The 23,318-nt window shown below is 43.6% G+C and overlaps 2 protein-coding genes across 2 annotated transcripts; both read right to left on the bottom strand.

Annotated features, from left to right (window-relative positions):
- Positions 1-3,286: 3,286 nt before the first annotated feature.
- LOC109777069 (protein phosphatase EYA) lies at positions 3,287-7,409 on the bottom strand. The gene is made up of 6 exons (XM_020335725.4): positions 7,110-7,409; positions 6,139-6,391; positions 5,763-5,930; positions 4,787-4,880; positions 4,049-4,204; positions 3,287-3,927 (listed from the first exon to the last, which is right to left on the bottom strand). The coding sequence occupies exons 2-6, from the start codon at positions 6,382-6,384 to the stop codon at positions 3,677-3,679; spliced, it is 915 nt and encodes a 304-aa protein (XP_020191314.1). The 5' UTR covers positions 6,385-6,391; positions 7,110-7,409; the 3' UTR covers positions 3,287-3,676.
- A 4,891-nt stretch (positions 7,410-12,300) lies between these two features.
- Positions 12,301-16,896, bottom strand: LOC109777068 (ent-kaurenoic acid oxidase 1). The gene is made up of 7 exons (XM_020335724.4): positions 16,522-16,896; positions 13,595-14,336; positions 13,408-13,497; positions 13,188-13,266; positions 12,954-13,060; positions 12,741-12,862; positions 12,301-12,635 (listed from the first exon to the last, which is right to left on the bottom strand). The coding sequence occupies exons 1-7, from the start codon at positions 16,758-16,760 to the stop codon at positions 12,533-12,535; spliced, it is 1,482 nt and encodes a 493-aa protein (XP_020191313.1). The 5' UTR covers positions 16,761-16,896; the 3' UTR covers positions 12,301-12,532.
- Positions 16,897-23,318: the final 6,422 nt, after the last annotated feature.

Here is a 23,318-nt window from a genome sequence, read left to right as displayed (position 1 = left end):
TGTCTGTGCCACTATCCTCTTGTGGATTGTATTCCTTTGAGTTAAATGCACTAGAGGTCCTAAAAGTTTTGACGGGGTGTCACTTTAGTCCTAATTCTTACAAAATGCACCTTTATGCCCTAATTCTATAGCACGTGGTTCACCCGAGGTCCTTTTTTCACGAGTGCTCGTTGACCTGCCTGCGTGGCGCGTTGATCCATGCCACATCAACACAGGGCCCATCCGCCAGGCGAGAAACGTCCTAAAAGTTCCTGGGCAGTGTCACTTTAGTCCTACTTCTTTCAAAATGCACGTTTAGGTCCTAATTCTGTAGTAAGTGGTTCACCCGAGGTCCTTTTTTGCACGAGCGGTTGCTGACCTGCTCGCGTGACGGTTGAGCCACACCATGTCAACTTAGAGGCTGCTGTGGTTGCTCTTTTTTACAGAAAGCCCCTTGTAAGCCCCCCTCTTGACATTTCCTAGCCCCTACCGAAATCCTCTCTCTCTCTCTCTCTCTCGTGCCCACGCCATCACCATGGCTAGGACAACAAGCTCCTCGATGGGGAAGCGCGTGACAAAGAGGAGCATTGCAGCAGCATCGTCGGCGCCACCTCCTCCACAAGCTCCTATCACCCAACCTCAAATCAGAGCAAGTGGTTTGAGAAACATAATGAAACAGTGCAAATCGAACTAAATCAATACCTACAGCTAGTGATTGAAAAAAACTAGGTTTTTTGTTGCAATGTTCGTCATCTACTAGTGACCCTAAGTCGACGTGGCATGGGTCAATGCGCAACCAAGCAGGTCAGTGAGTGGTCATGCAAAAAAGGACCTCGAGTGAACCACTTATTATAGAATTAGGACCTAAACGTGCATTTTGAAAGAAGTAGGACTAAGGTGATACAGCCCAGAAACTTTTAGGACCTCCAGTGTATTTCTCTCGCTTGGCGATTGGGCCCTTTGTTGACGTGGCGTGGGTCAATGCGCCACGCGGGCAGGTCAGCGAGCGCTCGTGAAAAAAGGACCTCGGGTGAACCACTTACTAAAAAAATTAGGACCTAAAGGTGCATCTTGAAAGAATTAGGACTGAAGTGATACGCCGATGAAACTTTTAGGACCTCTAGTGCATTTAACTCTATTCCTTTATATATGTAGGTTTCACATGTGCTTCACTGCTTCTTGACCAAACGTGAACAGTTCTACACGACGTGGCTCGCATTCGGTCCAGCACAGTCACAATTTCTGGCTGGGCCAAGTCCGTCTAAATAACGCCGTGTACGGATGAATACAAACGTGAACAGTTCTACAGGACGCAGGCCAGGCTGTGCTTTTGCGAATCACAACGTGCCACCAACGATGCCCCTTGTCGCTCGAGCGCCAAAACGCCGCCCTCTGTGTTGGTTGCTTTAATTAGTAACAGATCGACAAAGTTTTGCATCATACTGCTTTGATAATTGCAGTGATTATGATGAACTTCTTGAGGACGTCTATGTTCCAGTTGTCTGAAATCATTAGAGAAAAATCCGGTCACCTTTTGTTAGCCTTTTGGATTTGCATGGAACGGCACGGTTTTGTCAAATCTCGTTTCAGAAAAAAATTGGAAACCAATCTATGGACATAAATACTCCATATATGATGATGAAGCATTATTCTTATTATTCTAAATGAAAATAGAATTGATGTTGCAACATTAATATGTTTTTTTCTGGCAGAAAAAACATATCATGAATCAACACCTGTGTGCTATTCGTATGGTTCTAGCAAGGCCATGCTGAGATAGATCAGCTTCAGCAGTTCCTTGTTTTTCCCTCAAAAAAAAAAAAGCAGTTCCTTGTTTTCCTTGGCAAGCGCCTCCGCCCCCGGAATTTGAGGAAGAGCAAACCAACAGTAGCCCGAGACCTTGTCCACCGTGTCCACACAGTCGGACAGCTTGTAGTAGAACGGCAAAACACTATCGTCATCATCACCATGGTAGTCCCCCATCAAGGCGTCGCAGAAGTTTAGGAGGCTCGCACTGGCCGTGTATTCCATCTCACAGGTTCGGAGATGGCGCACTGTTGCCGACGTGCTATTCTTGGGTCACGTATCCGCGGGAGTAGTTCGAGGCTTTCTTGCACGCTTGCACCATGAAGTCAGTCGGCTTGGGCTTGCCACCGACATCGCCGCTGCTCTGAGCAGCGATGGCCGAGGAAAGAAGAATGATGACAATGGCAGAGAAGACGGTGGTGGTCATATGGGATGTTGCCATTGCTGCAAGGCCCTGTGAGAAGCCTTGAATTGGCTGGGAGTGGTGGGGATAAATGGATAGAGACCGATGCCTAAGGCAGAAATGGATGGATGGCTGGATGGATTGAGGTGATATATGCATAGGTATTTATACAGTTCAGGTTGTGGGGGTTCATGAATGTGAGTATCCAGTTTGGCACTGCATATCCAAATGATTAGTGTGCACTTAATGCAGAGATATGTAGATATTTTGATGCTCGCTCTAGATCTCCTGATATTAATGCAGATTTGTGTGCTAATGCAACACAGCTTGATAAGGATTTCGAAATGATCAATGTTCGTCTTATGCTTTTGCTTGCGCGGATGTGTTGGTGGTTCTTAAATGCAGTATACAGCTTGAACATAGATATCAGAATGAATAGTGTTTAGGTATGCACAAATATGTTGGTCTTCATTTTGGATATCCTCGTGTTAATGACTTTTCTATTCACAGATATGATAGGTGCTCTTTTTTATATCTCCATGTATTAATACAGACCGAACTTCCATAGATTTATTGAAGCAACACCTCTTCATCATGGATATCTAAGATATTCATCAATGTGTCAGGGGAAAACCATCACCTTTTCATCCTTGATGAAAACAATTTTCTTACAAATCTCAACTGCGAGAGGTTGCCGTTTTGTTTTAAGATCGATTTAGAAACATTGTTGTTGATTCTTCTGTGTTTGTTTGCCGTTTTATTTCTACTTCCTCCGTCTGGAATTTGTTGTCGCTCCAATGGATGTACTATGTAGCACCGAGTATAAGATTGATTTAGACACATTGTTGTTATCTCTTCAATATTTGTTGATTAGCTCTAATTCTCGTTTCACGGGGAAAACAGTAACCGATGAACATTGTAACATGGATCTGCCCAAGTCCGACTCCAGAAAATAGAAAAGCCAAACTCCAGAGTCCCCACAAAAATAAAGTGTCTGACTCCAGAAATGTACTGTGCAGATTTCACAGGAAACACTCAGCAACAAACTGTAAAAGAAAAAATGCCTGCAAATCAAAGAGGTAGTGAAGGATTCGGCAATTGAAGGGACTAGAATGGACTTTTCGCTGAACCAGATTTCCCATGTACACCATCAAATCTGAGATGCCAAAGCACAAAGATACAGACTTGCGACAACAACCAACCAACCGGTTACGACTTACAACAGCAGATGATTCCCCAGATGACAGTAAGATGGGCCAACACTGGCAGAATTCAATTCAAACATGCCGGAACGGATCAAACTATATGGTCGGGCGCTCTTATTTATCTCACAGGCGTCTCCGGATCCTCCAGGCAGGGAGGGCAATATGCCTCCTATATATATATGGTATCTCCACTATGCGGTTCCATGGAACTATCACCAGACTGGCCTCCTCGTCCACGGCGACCGATGCCTCAAGACATGTACGCCGCCTCGCACACCGGAGATCAACCGTCTTTGCCCGATGACTGGTACACGGCGTCCATGATGCCATGGATTGTCGACAGGCTCAGGCCGGGGAACCTGTGAGGAGCATCGGGGCGGATCTCGATCTTAACAAACGGCCATTTCATTATGGAAGCTGCACTGCGCTCCTCGGGGCCGTCTCCAACCGCGCAGAAGCGGACGTTCGGGCCGCCGTGGCGTTCCTTGATCCACTTGAAGCACTGCAGCTTCCCCGATTCCCACGAGCTGTAAACTGCTCATGCAAGGATACAATTTGTTGCCATTAGTATATTTCAGGTAACAGATTCACGGCTTGCAATATGTAACACAGATGAAGCGGTCGAACAACAGTTGTGACAACATTAGAGACGAACCATTATCTGATGAGACCACATCATCCAGGCGATACAGCAAACATTTGGCAATGCTCGGAACCAGGGACCCTGAAGTAACTATGCAATTGATACTTGAAGATTTGATAGCAGGCTCAGCTGTTGATTTACACAGCGCTTCTTCCAGCAACTTATGAGCTGCATAGCAGGGGAACGGTATTGAGTATTCAAGCATACAAAATTGAATCAATAGTAAGCTTAGATTGTACATGTAATTCAGTTTTTTTTAGAGTAGACAAACAATTTCAGTGCAGAAAAAGGTTATTAAAGTTAACAAGAATGCTATCAAAGGATAACATCACTTGAACATATTTCCCAACCAAGGGTACATACAGAAACCCAAAAACAAAATTCTAGATTGTAACATATTATTCATTACGTAATGTATTCTCTTGGTGGTAAACATGTATAGCATGATCATAGCATAATCTAGTGCGCCAAGAAACTGAAAGCACCCTCTTCTTTTCCACTTACTGAAAGTAGAAAATTCAGCAGTCTCTTGATTTGATATTACAGTTATTATCTTGGATTACATAATTTGCATTAAGCAGCGCTATTAGGCACTAGCCGACTTTTGGAAATAATACTTATAGCCACAATGGATGTCCACAACCTTTTTTGCCCAACCACAAACAAAATATCAAAAGTATCTCTTAATTGAATATTGATACTTTCTCATTAGTAAAAGAAGTTCCCCCAAACTAGTATGAATCAGAATACCTGAAGAAAGCCAGCCATCAGTATATTTGTCTGTCGAACTATACAAATCACTCCAGACTTTAAACATGCGGTGGTCCAGAATTTTTTGCAAACCCTGAAGAAACACCAACGCAGCTGAGCTTAGTGGTTCAAACATGACACAAACAGAAATATATTAGAATGCAGAAATTAATGACTGCAGCAATAAAAAGTCCAACAGTAGCAACTAAACATAAGCTGAAGAGCATTCCAATACCAAATGATGGCAGGGAAGTGTTTATTCAGTTACGATGCTCTGAAAATACTCAGTATAGAACTTACAAGACCTCATATTTGCGTACTTACCATTTCTTAACCAAGTTTTTTGCTAAAATCTAAACCTCTGTACCAAAGTGCTTGCAATGAAACACAAACTGCTGGTGAATCACCGCAGAAGGAGCATCTTACCATTGTTCTGGTGTCCACTTATACTCATATACCTACTGCAGTTAAGCTGCCTGATCCTAATTTACAGAACACAGACACTTTCTTGACATTTCCACATCACCTTGATATAAAACCACCCCCACCCTCACACAAAGTCAAAAAAGGAAAAAAAACATATGGTAACTATTTAAATACGGTCAGTGCTTAATGTAAAGCTCATAAGGAAATCTTAACATTTCTAAACAAAACTAGATGCCTTGTGTTACAAGATCAGGATATGCATGTTGAAGGAGTTGTACGAACAAAAAGTTTGCACACTGAATTGGCTAACATAGCACTACCACTTTCTAGACACCATTGAAAATTAAGGCCAGGTATGAATTCACTCATGTTATATGAGTTGTTCAGTTATTTTCATGAAACAGAATGAAATATTATAGTTTTAACAAGAGTAATACGGACACTGGATGTCAGCATATGTAAAAGGCCACTTCTAAATGCAACAACACTACTTAATCATTTAACAAAAGTTAAAAGGAAATAGAGTAAGATAAAGTAATTATTGTGACACCTTTGCATACTTGTCTCCAATAGCACGATGCCTGTAGGCAAGCTTCCTTTTATTCACATCATCAAAAGGAGAACTAAAGCAGTCGGCCTCAAAATCATATTTTGTCAAGTCTTTCCCGTCATCATACTCATGTAAAGAACTGAGATAGGGTTGATTGTAGTTCTCAATCTGCATACGTGAGAGAACAAGACTATCAGTAGATAGCAATGACATATAACATGGACACACATTGTAAAATGTGCAGCCAGATGGCCTGTCCATAGCATCAAAAGAAGAAACACAGTACAGTTTCGGTATTTTAGGCACAATGACGTGCATAAAGAAACACATTGCTCTAGTAAGCTGTGAGCAGACAAGATTTGAGGTGTCGACTGACCTCCTCATAGAAGAAGTGCTCATCGCAGAGTTCAAGAATGATGTTCTCCCAGCGCTTCCCTATTTCGGTACCTTTTTCATGGTCCTTGAGGCCTTCAAAATGCCCGGCAAACGACCCATCTAGCAGGGACTTGAGCAGAATAAGCGTTTCATCCAAGTCCCACACGTACACGTTGATAGGCTGATCTGCCGCGGCATCACCAGTCGAAGCTTGGCTATTAGCCGAAGCGGGGACAACCTCCTCCATGCGGCACCTGTCGACAAACACAGATCACATCACGCAAGAATCCACGATTGCACGGACGAGCTAAAACCAAACAACGCCGTCAGGTCGGCACGCTATCGAACGGCGCCGCTACTTACAAAATACCATTCTAATGTTACCATGCACGCTACCGCTAGACGGCAAGACGGAAGACCGCGTGCAACCCCGAAGCTCGATGCTATCATACTACACTAACTACAGTATGTTCCCTTCCAAGACAGAGCCTAATTGTTTCAAGAATAAATGTTCATTCCCCTGTTCTATGTCGGGAATCATCGCCCCCTTTGCCCCGCGGTGCCGCCTTCATCAGATCAAGAAGAATCACTTTTGTCCTAGACCTAGGACAGAACGCATTCAGTTGAACAGAACCCAAGTAAAGTATCCTCTGGAGACTGTAATCAGCTGGCAATTGGTGCTTCCACAGACCAAACCGCGACGAATTGGATGGATTTGATTGGGACGGACTGGACTGGACTACCCATCCCATCGAGATCTAATCCGGACTAGATCGCCGAGAGCGAGCAAAGAAATCAGCAGAGCGAGACTGATCTCCCGGGATAACCCAATCCAGGCCAGCAGGTTAGGGTTCGCCACCAGCGCAGCTAGATAAAATCAATCTAGAACCGGGGCGGATCTCAAATCCAAGCCGGCGAGCTACAGAGGGGGAGGACAGCCAAGAAATCTCCGTGCTCGGCATGTGGCTGTACCTTGCTGAAGATTCGGCGAGGACCAGGCAGGCGCAGCGGGGACGGCTGTCGCGCAGGTACTCGGAGGATCCTACCGCGGAGGAGGACGGCCGCGGAGGTGGTGGCGCGGGAGATGCGAAGCCGGCGGCGGCGGGAGCTCTGATGAGCTGTTTGTTGCTCTGCTCTGCCCTGCCCTGCCCTGCCCTCTATGAGACAGGGACGGAGATATGGGGAAGAAGAACGGACGTGGCTTCATCTCATCCGTTGATCATAATTAACGGTTAAGATCGAGAGGGTTGAGCCCATGCTCCAAGGCTTTTCGTTTGGCAAGTTGCTATCCTCGTGACCCGGCAAAAAAGAAATTGTCATGCTTGCGTGCATGCTTTTCACTTTCTTTTTTTCATCAAAATGAATATTGAGACGGCCTTTTATTAGCTCGATCATTGTCCCTGGTATTCTGTAACGTTGTGCGACCGGTATTGTAGTAATTTCATAAACATGACAATTCTCATGTTCTCACAAGCCAATCTAGATGTTGGCGGACCGAATGACTCATCGGGTCTATTGTTTTGCTGTTTCATGTCCTGACGTGGCTCTTTAGATGCACGTCTAGGTGTCATCTTCGCGCTCTACCTCTGTCTTGACCGCCTAAGTGCCTCCGTGCGGCCCAATGTTCTTGCGCGTTGACACCCTGGATAGAACGTCAAAACTATCGGCATGGCGTTACACGACCGTGGACTCTTAGATGGTCGCATGGTTGGCATTGTCGCGCTACCTCTCTCGTGACCATCTCAACGTGTTCGCGTGACCCCTCGTTGTCGTTTCTCCTTCGTCTTCGTCATTGTTGCATAGATCCTAGGGCCCCTTTCACGGAACACACAATCAAAGATGGATAGAAATGCGAAGAGGTAGGAGAATAAGACATATGACACTATAAGGAGGTCTCCGGCTATTTGGCCCAGAAGAGGCCGGAGGATCGTTGGAAGGTACTAGCAGTTATGCCGATGAAATTGATTAGGTGACCACGACAATCGCCTTGGTCAAAGGGGCCAAGTTGACAACCAAGTGGGAAAAGAGGATAACTTTTGACATTTTTAGGCTTTGTTTCCGAGAGAAAAACTTATGTAACAAAACATAATTAGCGAAATCTATTTCTTCAAGGTATTGTCTTTCTTTAGACGTTCCGAATACTACTACCATTTTTCTCCTAAGATAAATAAAATCAACTGAGTGAGTCACTCGCCACATGGCATGCATGGTGAGCTCTCTAATTTTGCAACAAAAGTAAATTGGTGAGTCACTCGCCTGATACAACAAATCGAACCGTTTTGTCTACAAATGCTTTGAGTGACATGTAAGTTTTGTACACAGGACGATAAAGCTACAGGACAAACAGGGCACGTGGCAGGCCAGATGGGCGTATAACTTTTTGCAGCGCCTGGCGTTGTCACGATGCTGACGTGACGTGTCACATGCCCTGCTCGATCAGATGCTTGAATCGAAGCCTGCGTGTACGTATCCTGGCCACGTCAGTCGACACGTTCCTTAACACAAAACATGATTGCATGATGATTTTCAGGTGACAGTGAGTTATCCCTTTTGGGACAACTTTCTCTTGCAAGTTGTAGTTGATTCTCGCTTTCTCTAGTAGTATTATATATTCGCCGACTAAATAACCAAATTGTATGCGCAAAATTAATTTAGGCGTGTCGACAAGTTGTGGCTGTGTAGGATCTTCCCCTTGTTTTGTGTTAAGGAACAAAAATACATATAGCAAGACGGGATGTGAAAAGAAGGGCCATTTTCATGACTTTTTATGAGCTCGATGTGTGTGCATGATTTATGTAGTGTCGCCAAGTTGATATATATACCCCGGGTCTTTTTTTGACTCTCGGTCATTGATTTGCGATGGTGGTGGTGCCTAGTTTTGGTTAGAGGTTATTTGTATTCGTCGTTGGGGTTTTCACTTGGTTGTCCTCTAATCAATCATGCAGTTTGTGTGGTTTTAGGCCTAGTTTTTCATATAAACTGGATCAACTCCCTTTTTCTTAATGAAATCACAGGAACACCTGGCCCTCTGATAAGCTTTTGTAAAAAAGAGTAACCAAATTGTAAGCGCAAAATTAATTTAGGTGTGTCGACAAGTTGAGGCTGTGTATGATCTTCCCTTGTTTTGCTTTGGTGAGGAACAAAAATACATATAGCCATGTTTTTTTTTTACGTTAAGGCAACATTTTGTGACCTCGATTTTTGTACATGATTTATGTAGTGTCGTGTAGTCGACAATGACATCTCGCAATTTATTATCATTTTTATTCAGTTCTCGCACAAGACGAATTCCCCTAAAATTGGCGACGCCCGTTTAGGTTGTTGATGAACCAACCATGTGTCGACGTATCAAATCACTATCGATATTTTTGGTTCAGTGCGGATGTCTCTTTCTACATAACCTAGAATTCTGGCAATTCGGAGTCATAGGACAGAACATTAAACAAGAGACAAGGACAACTTTGGGTCATAAACGGCAACGACACCTCATGATTTTATTTATTTTGTTAGCAAACAAGGAAAATTCTCTCGTGGATTTGACGATGAGATATAGAGTTTAGGGTTTTCAATTTCATCATTTTTCTTTCTTTTTTCATTCCTATAGTGGCGGCGTTGGCTTATTTGGTACGGCATTAGTAGGGGCATAGTGATGGCGTTGGAAAATAAGTGAGCGTCAGAAGTATATGGGATCAACAATTTGTACCAGGCATAATATAGTGCTGGCGTGGAATAGCATGGAACGCCAGCACTATTATGTTTAGTTGTGGCGCGTTGTTGGTTCCCACGTCTGTATTGTTATTAAATTTCTATTATTTTAAATGGAAATAATGACATAACTATTATTTGGGAGACTGAGCCGGTATCTTCGGAAAGCCTGAAATAAATTCTGGAAAATGCGAGCACCAATGTCAAACCTAGGACTTGAACCCCGGTGGTTAGAGGTTATCTGTATTCGTCGTTGGGGTTTTGACTTGGTTGTCCGCTAATCAACATAACTATTCCAAGGATTGTTAATATATTTCATTTTCATGCGAAAATAGTGTCAATTGAGTGAGTCACTTGCTATATATGACAAATTAGACGGGTTTATCTTTCGGGAGAAAGTACAATCCAAACTCCTAAGTGTCCAACTTTAGGCTTATGTATATTAAGGATTAATTATATTCCTAATATGTTTATCTTTAGTGAGAAAGTACAATACAACCCCCATGTTCAACATTAGGCTTGTGCAAACGAAACCACAATACATAAACAAGGGCATTTCACAAAGAGTACATGTGGCAGCTCAGATAAGCGTCCAACTTTTGCACACCACCATTGTCACGATGCTGACGTGTCAGTTGCCCTGCCTGATCAGGTGATCGGTGACTGTACATGTCCTAAGCCACGTCACTCACATGTGAAAGATTGCACATCTCACTTGCCTGTTTCTTACACATTTTTCTGTTTTGAAAAATGCATTTTTTGTTTTGTTCTAGAAAGTACTCGCAATACATGCATATGACTTTGCTTTAATAATGGTATACCTGATAGTGAGTGAGGCATCGATGCTCATCGCAGAAAAAAAGAACCTTTTCTGTTGCAAATTCTCCTATTTCTTTCAGTTTTTCATTTCTCTTGCAAGTTGTATTTAGAAAACAAGCTGACAGCAAGGCACCAATCAGCGTGGGCAGGGATATCTGTTTCTTTCAGTTGTTTGGATTGTCGCATTTTTTTGGGTATATTTGTATAGTAATATAATTTAATTAACAATAGAATAACCTAACTAGAGAACCGCCGACCTATGTGCCGAACCAACCATGTGTCGACGTATCAAATAACTATCGATATTTTTGGTTCAATGCATATGTCTCTTTCTGCATAACCTAGAATTCAGGCAATTCAGGGTCATAGGACAGAACAATAAACAAGAGACGAGGGCAGCTTTGTGTTATAAACGGCAACGACGCCTCACAATTTTATTTATTTTGTTAGCAAACAAGGAGAATTCTCTCATGGATTCGACGATGAGATATAGCATTTAGGGTTTTCAATTTCATCATTTTTCTTACTTTTTTCATTCCAAAAAATGCACGCAGCCCATATGACTTTGCCATAGTAATATTGCAGCTTAAAGCGAGACATAGATGCTCATGTAAACAATTTTCTATTTCTTTTCTGTAGCAAGCTTTCCTTTTATTAGAGAAAAATTTATTTCTAATGTAAGTTGTAATAAAAAATAGATTATTAGGAGCACCATCTTGCTCATCGTGAGGCAACAGTGATGCTTGGATTCTCGCCTTTAGGTATTATATTACATGATATTATGTTTTAAATTAGCTGTATAATTGCATCCTTTAACCGCCAATCCATGTGGTGAACAGACCAAAGTTTTGGCATAAAGTTAGTTTGGTGAGTCGACAAATCAAGTTGCTATCGATGTTTTTGTCTCGAAGCAGACATCCTTTTCACATAACCCAAAATTCAGCATGTTCTAAGCCCTAGGACGGAACAAAAGACAAGAAATGACGGTGATTAATATATGACAATGACAACTCACAACTTATTATCATTTTTATTCGGTTCTCACGCAAGATGAATTCTCCTAAAATTGGCGACACGTTTAGGTTGTCAATGAATGTACATGTCCTAAAGACTAAAGCCATGTCACTCGCGTCTACTTTGCACATCTCAATGTCTTTTCCCCATTTGCAGATAACTATTTTGTTTTCGTTTTCACAGAATAGATGCAGTACATATGACTTTGCCTTAATAATGTTGCTGCTGATTGTTGAGGCATCAATGCTCATGACAAACCACTTTTAATACTTTTTTCTCTTGCAAGCTCTCTGTCTTTTTTAGATTTTGTTCTCTTGCAAATCGTGATTGCAAAGTCAACTTATCGGGAGCGCCATCCAGGTGATGGTGTGACATCAGTGCTCGCAAGGATATCCATTTCTTCCATCCTTCCATCCAAGGATTCTCGCCTCTCAAGTATTTGTATAGTACTATGTTTTAGTTAATCGAATAATTGTTGCGTTCGGCAACGACCACCTGGCATGCAGAATCACCCAGGGTTTAAGTGCAAATTAATTTGGCGCCAACACTATTGATATAGTTAATCGAATAATAGTTGCGTGACCACTCGGCATGCAGAATCACCCAAGGTTTCGATGCAAGTTACTTCGGCGGCAACACTATTGACATTTCTGTTTCGACACAAATGTCTTTTTCAGCATAACATTTTTGAGTCCTAGGACAGAGCTAAAAACAAGGAATGACGCAACTTTGACTCATCTGCAGCAATAACGCCTCGCTATTTATTTATTTTATTTGTCTGGACACATGAGTTTTCCTAAATTTGGCGCTTCTGGGCGACGCCGTCTAGGGTTTTGGATTCTCTGTTTTCATCATCGTCAATGGGAGGAGGAGACTCTGGTGATCTTGGCCAGGCAATTGTCCACCGGCCGGGGGTGCGGCAGGTACCTCACCCGGCAATTTGGATTTTTCCTTGTCAGCCTGCATTCAGATACAAAGTCAATGTTAACGCACAGTCACCGTTGGTTGCAGTTGTTGCATTGCAATGTTGCAGGAGCAGTTAACTGTGGTGGTCTGGAAGCTTACTTGTATCCAAGGAGGAAATGGTGGAGGAAGACAGAGATCTCAAGCTTGGCGAGATCGTTGCCCGGGCACAGCCTCGTGCCGAGCCCGAAAGGAAGGAACGTTCCGGCCCTCGGCGGCGGGCCCTGAGAATAAGGAGGAAAGAAAACAATCACTTCAAACTGTGAGGAAATGCAGATTTCGTTCAGAAGTTGAGTGCTGAAGAATGTGACCAACCTCCCATCTTGAAGGGTCGAACTTCTTGGGGTCAGGGTACACCTGAGGGTCCATGTGCACGCTCCTGTACCACAGCTGCACCTTCCACCCCTTGGGTATCAGATAACCTGAAGATTTTGTTCATGTCAGGTTACAGAGAGGTTCAGTCAACCATGAAACTCAAATGTGATGCATTGAGGATGAACACAGGATGTGTGTATGATGGTGGATTGATCTATAGAGTAGAGCGCATACCGTTGACGAAGACGTCGCGGGTCGCCTGGCGGAACGACACGAAGGAGATGTTGACGAACCGCAGCGTCTCGTCGACCACCTGCAAAAGCATCATGTTTCTTTCAGAAGATGATCACATTTTTTGCTTTTGATTTCAGGTTGCAGAGCATTGTTCAGACATAAGTGAGTGAGTGAGTGAACGAAAATTCAGAGTGGCAGAGTGTATGCAGAGGAATGTTGCCTGTGAGAGGTACTCCATCTTCCTGAAGTCCCGGAGGGTGAGCCCCTTCTGCCCCGGCGGGATGCTCCTCATGATCGCCTCCTGCTCCGCCTGGACAACAGCAAGAAGAAGAAGATTCAACAATTATTCATGGTGATCTTGTGAAGTGTCCATCCATGGCGCTCTTGCAGAGTTGCAGTAGGCACACCTTGGCCTTGGCGAGGATGTCGGGGTTCTCCTGCAGGAAGACGGTGGCCCACATGGTGATGTGGCCGGAGGACTCGTGGCCGGCGTTGAGGTACATGACGAGCACGTCGATGATCTCGTCGTCCTGCAGCCGCCGCCCGCCCTCGTCCTCCGCGGCGATCAGCCGGTCCATCATGTCCACCGGCGCGGCCGTCTTACTGCAGCCCCTGGCCCGGCGCTCGTCGAGCACGCGCTGCAGCGCCGCCACGAGCCTGCGGCGCGCGCGGATGGCCTTGTGGTACGCGAACCCTGGCAGGTCGATGGCCATGGCGCGCATGCCGTAGTTGAGCTCCGTGTAGGTGCTCTCCAGCTCGGCCGCCGTGCGCTCGTCGGCGCCGCCCATGAAGATCTGCACGATGATCCGGAACGTCATCCGGCGCAGCTCCGTGAGGAACTCGAAGTCGGAGCCCCGGTCGGCCCAGCCCCGGAGCGTGGTGACCACGGTGTGGTCGATGAAGGCCAGGTAGGAGGTGAGCGCGTCGAAGCCGTTGATGGGCGCCGCCGTGAGCTTGCGCAGCCGGCGGTGCTCGTCGTAGCCCATGTTGATGAAGGACTTGGGCCCGATGAGCGCCACCGTGGCCTTGGGCCAGCCGGTGACGAACGTGTCGTCGTCCATGAGCACCTGCTTGCACGCGTCCGGCGTCGTCACCATGATCGTCGGGCTGCTGAACATGAACGCCCTGTACAGCCCCGCCCGCCCGAACCTGACTTGGAAATGCAGATTCAGCATCATCACTCTGTTCAGTTGTCCATCTTCATCACTTTAATCAACACATTTTGATTCTCTTTGATACAAACGATAAAATAAACAGAAAGAATCAATATCTGAACACAACTTTTTTTCTGCTTTGTTCAGTGCTATTGTTCGTCAGACAAGTACAGAAAAAAAACCAGTCCAGTCCTGCCATGGATTCTTGTCACCATCTCCATTAATTTCATGAACACAACTTTTTTTCTGCTTTGGTAATAAATCATATTTTGATTCGCTTTGTTGCAAAAGATAAAATAAACAGAGAGAATCAATCTCTGAAGAATGCAATCATCAAAGTGCCTGTCTGAAGAAGAAAATGTAGAGGCTGAAAGAAGCTAGTACCTACCTAATCACTAGATCACTTATTTTATCCTGGCCTGCTCTATGGAATAGCATTACTGCCTGCAGTAGAATATACTTACTACAATTGTTTGTTCACTACAATGTCTGATGCCGACCAAATTTGTTCGACTAACAGTAGATGACAAAACAAAATATCAGCAAGCAGGCCATATCTACATCAGGTACAGTTTAATAAAAGTAGCCACAGACATCTGTGCCATGGAAGGAATCTGCTGCCGATATTTTGCTGGGAGCCATGGGTGCAAAAACTACTTTTCCAGTGTCAAATCATCCTTTTTATACATACTCTTTATCACAAAAAAAGAAAGTATAAGCAGAGAGCATCAATGCCGAAGAATATTAATATTTCTAAATAGCAGCAAGATAGATATGCAGGCAGAAAGAAGCAGTCACCGATTTCCCTTTTCAGGCCTGCACTCAAGAACCGAATTACTGTTTCTATCAGAGAATATGCATCCACATTTTTTCATATAGACCGGACTAAATTTAGAAGCCCTGGCCACGAATGCCGACCGGATTTGTTCGATCACTGCTAGATGACAAAGAAAAATGGAAATCAGCAAGCATCTGGCACAGTTAAGAAAGTAGAAACAGAGATTTGTGCTGCTGCAAAGAGTAGACAGTGGTGGATATTTTGCTGGACAGTTTGTGTGGGTGGGTGCCAAGCCAGCATGCATTTCATATCAGACTGATGACCAATGCAATGTGTACATCAACCCTATGAAAATGAGGTTCGAAAATCGACAGCAATTGCAGCCAAAATCCTTCATTTGCATTTCTGGACCATAGTACATTGCAACATCCAAGCAAACTGAAAGGGGATTTTGGATGCATGCCTGAAGCCACCCAAGGTGATTGTCATCTCTGAAGAGCATCGTCTGATGGATGGGTCAGGTTAAATCTAATCTAGATGGATGCCAAGTTGTGAACTAGATTACAGAAACAGATACATCAGAATTCAGAACAAGACAACTCAGAATCCTATATCTTTTTCCAAGAGGGAAGATGGGAACAAGCAGATGGTATGGGTGCAAAAGAAAAGAGCATCCCACTGACTGAAGAAGATAGGATGCTAGCTACTAGGTGATAGATGTTGTTGATGATGACGACGGATCTTTGCCACTGCCTTCCAACACGGCCTGAACTGATGTGTACTCACTCAAATAAAGAAAAAAAAACCCTCACATATTGGTCGTAATAACATGTTATATTATGGGACAGAGGGAGTGTGTAAGTTTGTATGCATGAACACGCACAAAAGGAGGAGCATCTTGTGATGTGTGCGGCGGTCATGCATGCCCCCAAAGTAGTTCATGTGATCCATCCTTTCACCAACAACAAATCCTCCAAAGCGCATTTTTGCCCAAGACATACAAACACATCTCCAAAGCAAAAAAGGTTGGGCTTATCTTTCCAGGACCAATCAATCCTTTTGAATTCCCATAAATTATTATTATTATTATTATTAAAGAGAATCTAGGAGAGGGTATCTTGCATGCTAAGACTTGTCTGATGCATTGCAAGAAGACACCAGTCAAAAAGTTAAAACCAGAAACAAAATGAAAAAAAAACTAGTGTTTGATGTCCTCAGCGCGGTCTACGGTGGTCCGGGTCCAGCTTGGACTCCTCGGCCGAGGGCCGGCCGAAGCCCAGGCCCAAAGACCGGGCCCGGCCCGCACCGAAGCGCATGCATTGGACATGGGGGAGAGTGAGGGGGCGTGGACATTGCTGGTGTGCGGATGGGAAAGGAAAGGAAAAGGGAGTGACCGGCTCACCGTCGGGCGAAGGAGTCGATGAAGGAGTCCGGCCTGCCGGACTTGAAGGCCCAGAGGAAGGCCCACATGCCGCCGACGAGCGGCCACCCCATGTCGCCCGGCGGCAGCCTGCCGCGCCGCCCGGCGCCCAGCGACGCCGTCCAGTACCACGCGTGCGCCGCCCGCACCGCGGCGTCCAGCGCCACCGCGGCCAGCGGCACCAGAAGCCCCGCCAGCGCCGCCCACGCCAACTCCCCCATCGCTGATCACCGCGGTGCCGTCGCCGGCGAACGAACCAACCGGTGGTGGTACAGCACGCGTGATGCCTGTTTGGCCGAGAGCTTTGCTAGCGGCCTAGCGCCTCGTGTGGTCTTTGTACTGACGCTGCGAGGATTGACGCTTGGTATATATAGGCGGCCGGCCGATATATACCAGAGCCGATCGAGTGGGCACGTGGTTAAAATAATCCAACACTTTCCCTTTTTCATGCGCTTCTCTTTCCTGTCAGCGCTAATCTTTTTTTAGCATGCTGTGGTAATCAGCACCCTCTTATCCGTTCCAGAGTAATTACTTTTTTTTCACCGTTATTATTATGCATGGATATGTACTGATATAATGTATTTCCTCCTGCCATTAAATATCCCTGATTTTCTTCGCCCTGCTAAATCTTTGTTTCATTTTTTCCCAAAAGGCCTAAGGCTATTTATAAAGCATCACGTGTCCTTGCAAACATTTCCATCAATACAGAAAATAAAATTACATTCAAATCCTTGGGGTGCCGAAGTCTTCTTACTCTTGCATCGATCCACCGGCGGTGCACCGTGAGCATAACTCAATGCCGCTTTTGGGCCTCTTCCTTGGCCGAGCAAACTTTTTAAACCGAGAAGCTTGTAGAAGTAGTGTCCGAAAAGTCATCAATGCAGACCAGGAGAAGTCGACAACTGCGATTTGCGAAGCAACTCGTCGCCCCAGAGAAGAAAATGCCGATAAGGGATGTAGAAACTCCAAAGACCACAATAGCCAGTTGAATCCAAACGGATCCACCGGAAACCTCAACCGACCGGACTTGGAAGACCCGCCTGGTACACCCTTCGCCGGTGATAACACACCAACGGAACAGGGAAGGAGCGGGGAGAATATTATTTCTACATTGGAACAACATTGCCGCCTCGCCGCTCCGAACCAAACTCGAAGACTCCTTAAATAAAACCTGAAGAGAATCATCCGTGCCGCTTCACGACAGGTTTGGGTTTGATGTCAAGCTCGCCGCCGTCCTGGATCACAACTCCCTCTTCTTCGGTGACCTAACCAGGCCAGGCCGCCGTTGAAGACTGTCACACTAGATCACCAATGCCGCCATCGAGCACCGTCTGACGATGAAAACCACCTAAGCACACATCTCCTTCATCATCCCACCGGAACCCTTCGACGCCTCCACGAGCAAGCTGCCTGCAGATCAGGACCTCCCCGTCACTGTCGGCGCCGCACGGGCCTTGTCCGAAGACGTGCCCTGAGCCCCTGACGGCGGCGAGAGGGCGAGTAGATGGGGGGGGGGGGGGGTAGGGTTTCAGACGGCCGCTTGGTCCTCTCTCCATGAAACGTTTTGTTCTTGTTTTCTTTGTTAACTTCTTTTCTAAATATCTTTTTAATTCCAATCGATTACTTTTAAATTAACTTATACTACTTGCGTGTGTAGGAGAGAGGACAGCAGTAACGTCAATTGGACTGGACATCTATAACCGTCCTTGGAGCGGAGCGTACGTTCTTGGTCGACGATGCGTGCAGTGTGATCATGCTGCATGGCGCCTACTGCTTTTTGTTCTTTCGTTCTTGGAGCGCTGGAAAGCTAGTTAATATGGAGCCGCTGAATTTGTCTTTTGTAGTAGCAGCATAATGGAAGGAAGACATTGATCGCTCTGATGTTATTACAGGGCGGCAAGGCAAACATGCTAGCTGCCTCTATGCTAGCTAGCTTGTTTTCATCAAGACTTTACATAGGTTATGTATACACCAATTTTCTTTTATCATAATGTTAAAAGTTGCACACACGGGTGCATGAATTTTATTTTATTTACAGATATCAGCTAGAGGTACCAGCAGTGAGTGTCTAGACCAGATCAGATTTGATTTGACACACGTCAACCAGGGTGCATGCGTGAAAAGTTGAGGTGTGAAAAGATTGTTGGTGTACCATGTGTAATGTGTTGTCAGGTGTAACTTTTGTTCACATGGAAAATATGCATACAAGTTTAAGCAAGCCAGGAGGTGTTGCAGCATGTGCCTTTTAGAGTGGAGTGAGTGAATGGTGGTCAGGGTCAACAATTGAAATTCCATTGCTGTCCCGAGCCGGAAAAATAGGAGATCCCTTGAGACACACATCCATCCACGATGCACTGTATGTGATCATCATGTCTTATTTTTGTGTAAGCCTGGTGAGTTAATCAAAGTAAGAATATATCGCACACTGTTAAGACGGATCATGGTGCTAATTATGTGAAAAGATTTCCTTAATTACATATGGATCATAGATCTGGCGTTTTGCAGTACAAGCTTCCCTTATTTATTTATTAATTAATGGCATTCACTATTGGAAATAAAATTTCGTAGGTATTACAACATCCGCGACATTCCTTGACCGTCACGGATCAGCTCCAAGCATGTTTGGCCAAAACCAGAAGCGGGCCTTGACCGTCACGGACTGGCAGAGTTATGAACTCATGTAGGCGTTCTCTACTGCCAGAGTCAACCTCTACCGCGTGGTTGCGCAGCTCTGTCCCGTAGCCTCCCGTGGGTGTCACCTATACCATGTCACAGGTCTCCCGCGTCGTGCAGGGTCATAGGCCCGACAATGGTACTGAAATGATTCTGTCCTAGTTGCGGCCACATTGGTGACCTCCTTTTCCTCTTTCTCAAGCATGTTGATTTGTTTGAATTGCTATATAAACGGTACATATGTTAATTTGTTCAAGATGTTGATTGGATATACTCATATATGAACTGAATTTGTTGTATAAAAAATTACAGAATGGCTGTATATATGTTCATTTGTCCTAAATAGTGTGACGAATGCTTGAATTACTATATAGATGTGTTATGATTGTGGCATCTTATATATGGTAGCATTTTAGGATTCATCCTTGTATGTTTCATTCTTATCTTTCCTGTTCCCTCTCACCTCATGTCGAACAATGTGGAATGCAAAAAAAAAATCTGCATTAAAATACATCATGATTTAGAGTTTAGGCCCTAGGATTTGATTTAATTTCCATTAAATCTAACTCAGTCTAAAATATAAGCTTTGTGGTTATTTGGGTAATATGTGATGTACTTATAACATTTGTTAGATTATTATTTCATCAAGAGCACAACACCGTACACAAACAAATTGGTAGCATTGAGACTTGTATTTCTCAACTTTCTGCATACTTTTTCTTAGACAAATAAATTAGGTTGTATTTTGCTAACATGGGTCCTATTTAAGTTATATTGCACAAAATCAACCGTACATGAGTCTGTCTTAGATTTGTTCTCCTAGGGGTGAACTTAGGTGATTATAGTTGTAACACTAATGATGATCGTACATGAATATTACATAATTATAACAAAACGTAATATGTTGTTAATTTTATATCTCAACAAGGATATCATGGAAATTGCAATTTCATCTCGTCGCTATTGTGACATTTTGGTGCACTACACTAGACACTTTTTTCGACGAGTGTTTCGTAAAGTGTAACTGGAATTTTACAGCGTGACGATATTATCTTTTGATGAAGCTATACAAAAGCTCCAACCCTCAAGTAAGTATAAATAACTTCATTCGAAGAACACATCACATTGAGTATGATTCGGAAATTCCGGATGGCGTAGTTGGCGAGGGTCTAAGGTGTCGGATGTTCTAGGGCTGATGACAGAGCTGGTAAAAATCTCCTCTCTCAAAAAAGTGGATGAATGGTCAAGAGTGGTGTCTACGATGTCCGAGCGAAGCTCATGTAGATGAAGACGAGCCAAGATTAACGTTCAGAATGTCACAAATAAATCAGGGTCTTGGAAAGACACTGTTTAGCATAACCACATCATAGACGGTTCATGTTTCGAATTTTGCAAATCGAACAAGAGGGACTTGAAAATTTTGGTGTCCAGTTTCTTGCATGAAATGTGTGTGTGCAATGTACAAGAGAAATGTTTCTATTGAGTATTCACTCTGTTCACTGTGTATGTTCTATTTTTTTTGAATCAAATGTATATAGATGCATTTTAGTGTGTTTGTTCACTCATTTTAGACCATATGTACTCCATAATGATATATCAAACACATCTTATAATAGTGAACGGAGGGCATACAATGTTGATTAATTTGGAGTTTAGGTGATGTATAATTAAAATGTTGTTCATACTGTTCTTAGTTAAGTTGTGTAATGATAATTGGACTATTTTTCAAAATCCCAAAAAGGCACCAATGATGATTGACGATATGGTTGCGCGTCTCTGGAAATGTAGCTGGGTCAGGCCTAAACAAACTACCAGTGAGGTGCTCTTATGGCTGCCCATCACTAGTAGCCCCATTTGCGATGATGAGTGGCTGCTAGTGATGGGCGGCCCACTTGTCACTGATAGGCCTTTGGGCCTGTCACTGATAAGGTTCCCTATAGTAGTGCAATCAAGGGATGGATTAATTGTATCACTATTAGGTTTCATGGGCCTATATATGTCGAGCTATCAATAGCAGAAATATGATGTTTCCTACTTATAAAGAATCAATTCCTCTCCTAGTAAAGACAGATGCTCCTTTTGACTTGGCTAACATGACCAAAATAGGAAATTAAGATAGGGAGATTGGAAAGTTTAGGCTCATTAGCTTATCGATAAACAAATCCATGGAAATTACATTTGGTTTGCTGCCACAGTTTTCTTTATACTATTTTTGTTATTTTTTTATTGCACTATGAGTGCACAATGTGTGTGTGTGTGTGTGTGTGTCTATATATATATATATAGGCTGACATTCAGCCATTTATTTCTAATATTTCTCTCAATATTCTCCTTACGACAACAAATATGTCATTGTCACAAGAAAGACTTCGAAATAGCAATTCTATTATAGATGTCGCAGATTTTCTGTCCCAAAGTGTCGGCTTTCGCACCATCAACATTTTTATATGAAAAACCCCATCTGAAAAAGAAGAGAAATTTTACCTCTTAACCCCTAATTGTGGCACGGACGAGGATTTATGGCACGCAAGTGTGGGGGCACTCAGGTCTGTTGTGCCGGTCTTTTATTTTGGCTTCTGATTTTTAAATTTCTATATCTTTTAAACGTAAATTCCAAATTAAGTTATGTTTTCATATTCGTGTTTCGTTTGACCAACGCTTTGAAATAAGGTCCATTTTGAATATATTTTGATGACTTTTAAATATATATGTTAAGTTTCAATGTTGAAACTTAGTACGACCGACCGATAAAAATCAATTATTTTGTGTCGACGACTGACAGAAAAAATTGCTTAAAATTATATCTCTGAAACTTGTTGAAAATGGGCATTTTAATGCAAAAACTGTTAGTTTCATTGTTAAAATTTAAAGCTTTTTGAGGGATTTTCTCTTTTACCGTGCCATCATGTGAGATTCAACTACTTCCTGAATCGTGAGGCAAATCGAGCGAGCGGCATGGCTTGCAGGTGAGTGCCCCGCACTTACGTGCCCCTGCGAATTTCTGATTGTGGCACTATGACGTATTTTAACCTATTTAAAAGTTGTTACTCCCTTTGTTCCATAATGTACTGCCTACACTTTTTTCTTCAAAAGTCAAACATTGTAATGTTTGGTCATGTGTATAGTGAAAAATGTCAATATTTATAATACCAATTACATATCATTAGACATATCATGAGATATATGTCCACATTGCATATGCTTGGTATTGTAGATATAGATAAATTTCTCTATAAAATTGATCAAAGTTTGCTAAGTTTGACACCTTTGAAAAAATCTATATGCACTACACTACTGTGAAACCTAGACAGTACACTATTTTACTGTTTGGTTGTGATTATATTATTAAAAATAGCAGCAAGATACTACACTTGTTAGCACTACACGATATCTGACTTTTGTTTTGAATGATTTGAAGATTGCTGACCATGACCTATTACGCAGCCTATACTGGATATCAGTGCCCGTTAATTTTGTTGGAGGTCATGGTCAGAGCTCTTGTTGCTGCTATATGTACCATCCAAAGCATGCATGGACCGCAAACAGGACGCGTGTGTACTCTTGCGCCATCGCCCATGCGTGCATGCACCATTGCAACCCTACTCTATCTAGCTACAGGGATGCAATAAAGCAACAAAAGTAAGGCTATAGCATCCGCAGCCTAACTAGGTGATGTGTTCATGTCATAGCCTTGTGATCTCTATGTATGCACTACGCAGCGAAAAGGAAATATATCATATATACGTATATCCTGTAGGTCCAAACATTGGAGATGGGTAGAAAAGGTCCATACATCGGTCCCCAAGCTTGACAACTACCATCTCTGTATCAAATATAAGACGTTTTTGTATTCAGCTACTAGCTTAAGAGCAAGAGGAAACATACTGCTGAAGAACTATAGGGGTATAGGTATCCATCCATATTTTTAAGGAGAATATGCGTATAAAGGCATCGCTGTACAAAAACGTCTTATATTTTGATACGGGAGAATTCAGCTACACCAGTAGAAAAGAGGGTTTTGGTTCAGGCCGGGTCAGCCCATTAGTCCCGGTTCAGTCCAGAACCGGGACCAATGGGGCACCGGTCCCGGATCGTGAGGCCAGGGG

The sequence above is a fragment of the Aegilops tauschii genome, chromosome 7 (assembly GCF_002575655.3).
Source record: "Aegilops tauschii subsp. strangulata cultivar AL8/78 chromosome 7, Aet v6.0, whole genome shotgun sequence".
Taxonomy (NCBI): domain Eukaryota; kingdom Viridiplantae; phylum Streptophyta; class Magnoliopsida; order Poales; family Poaceae; genus Aegilops; species Aegilops tauschii.
The sequence above is the reverse complement of the archived record's forward strand: the minus strand, read 5'-3'. Positions and strand labels throughout refer to the sequence as shown.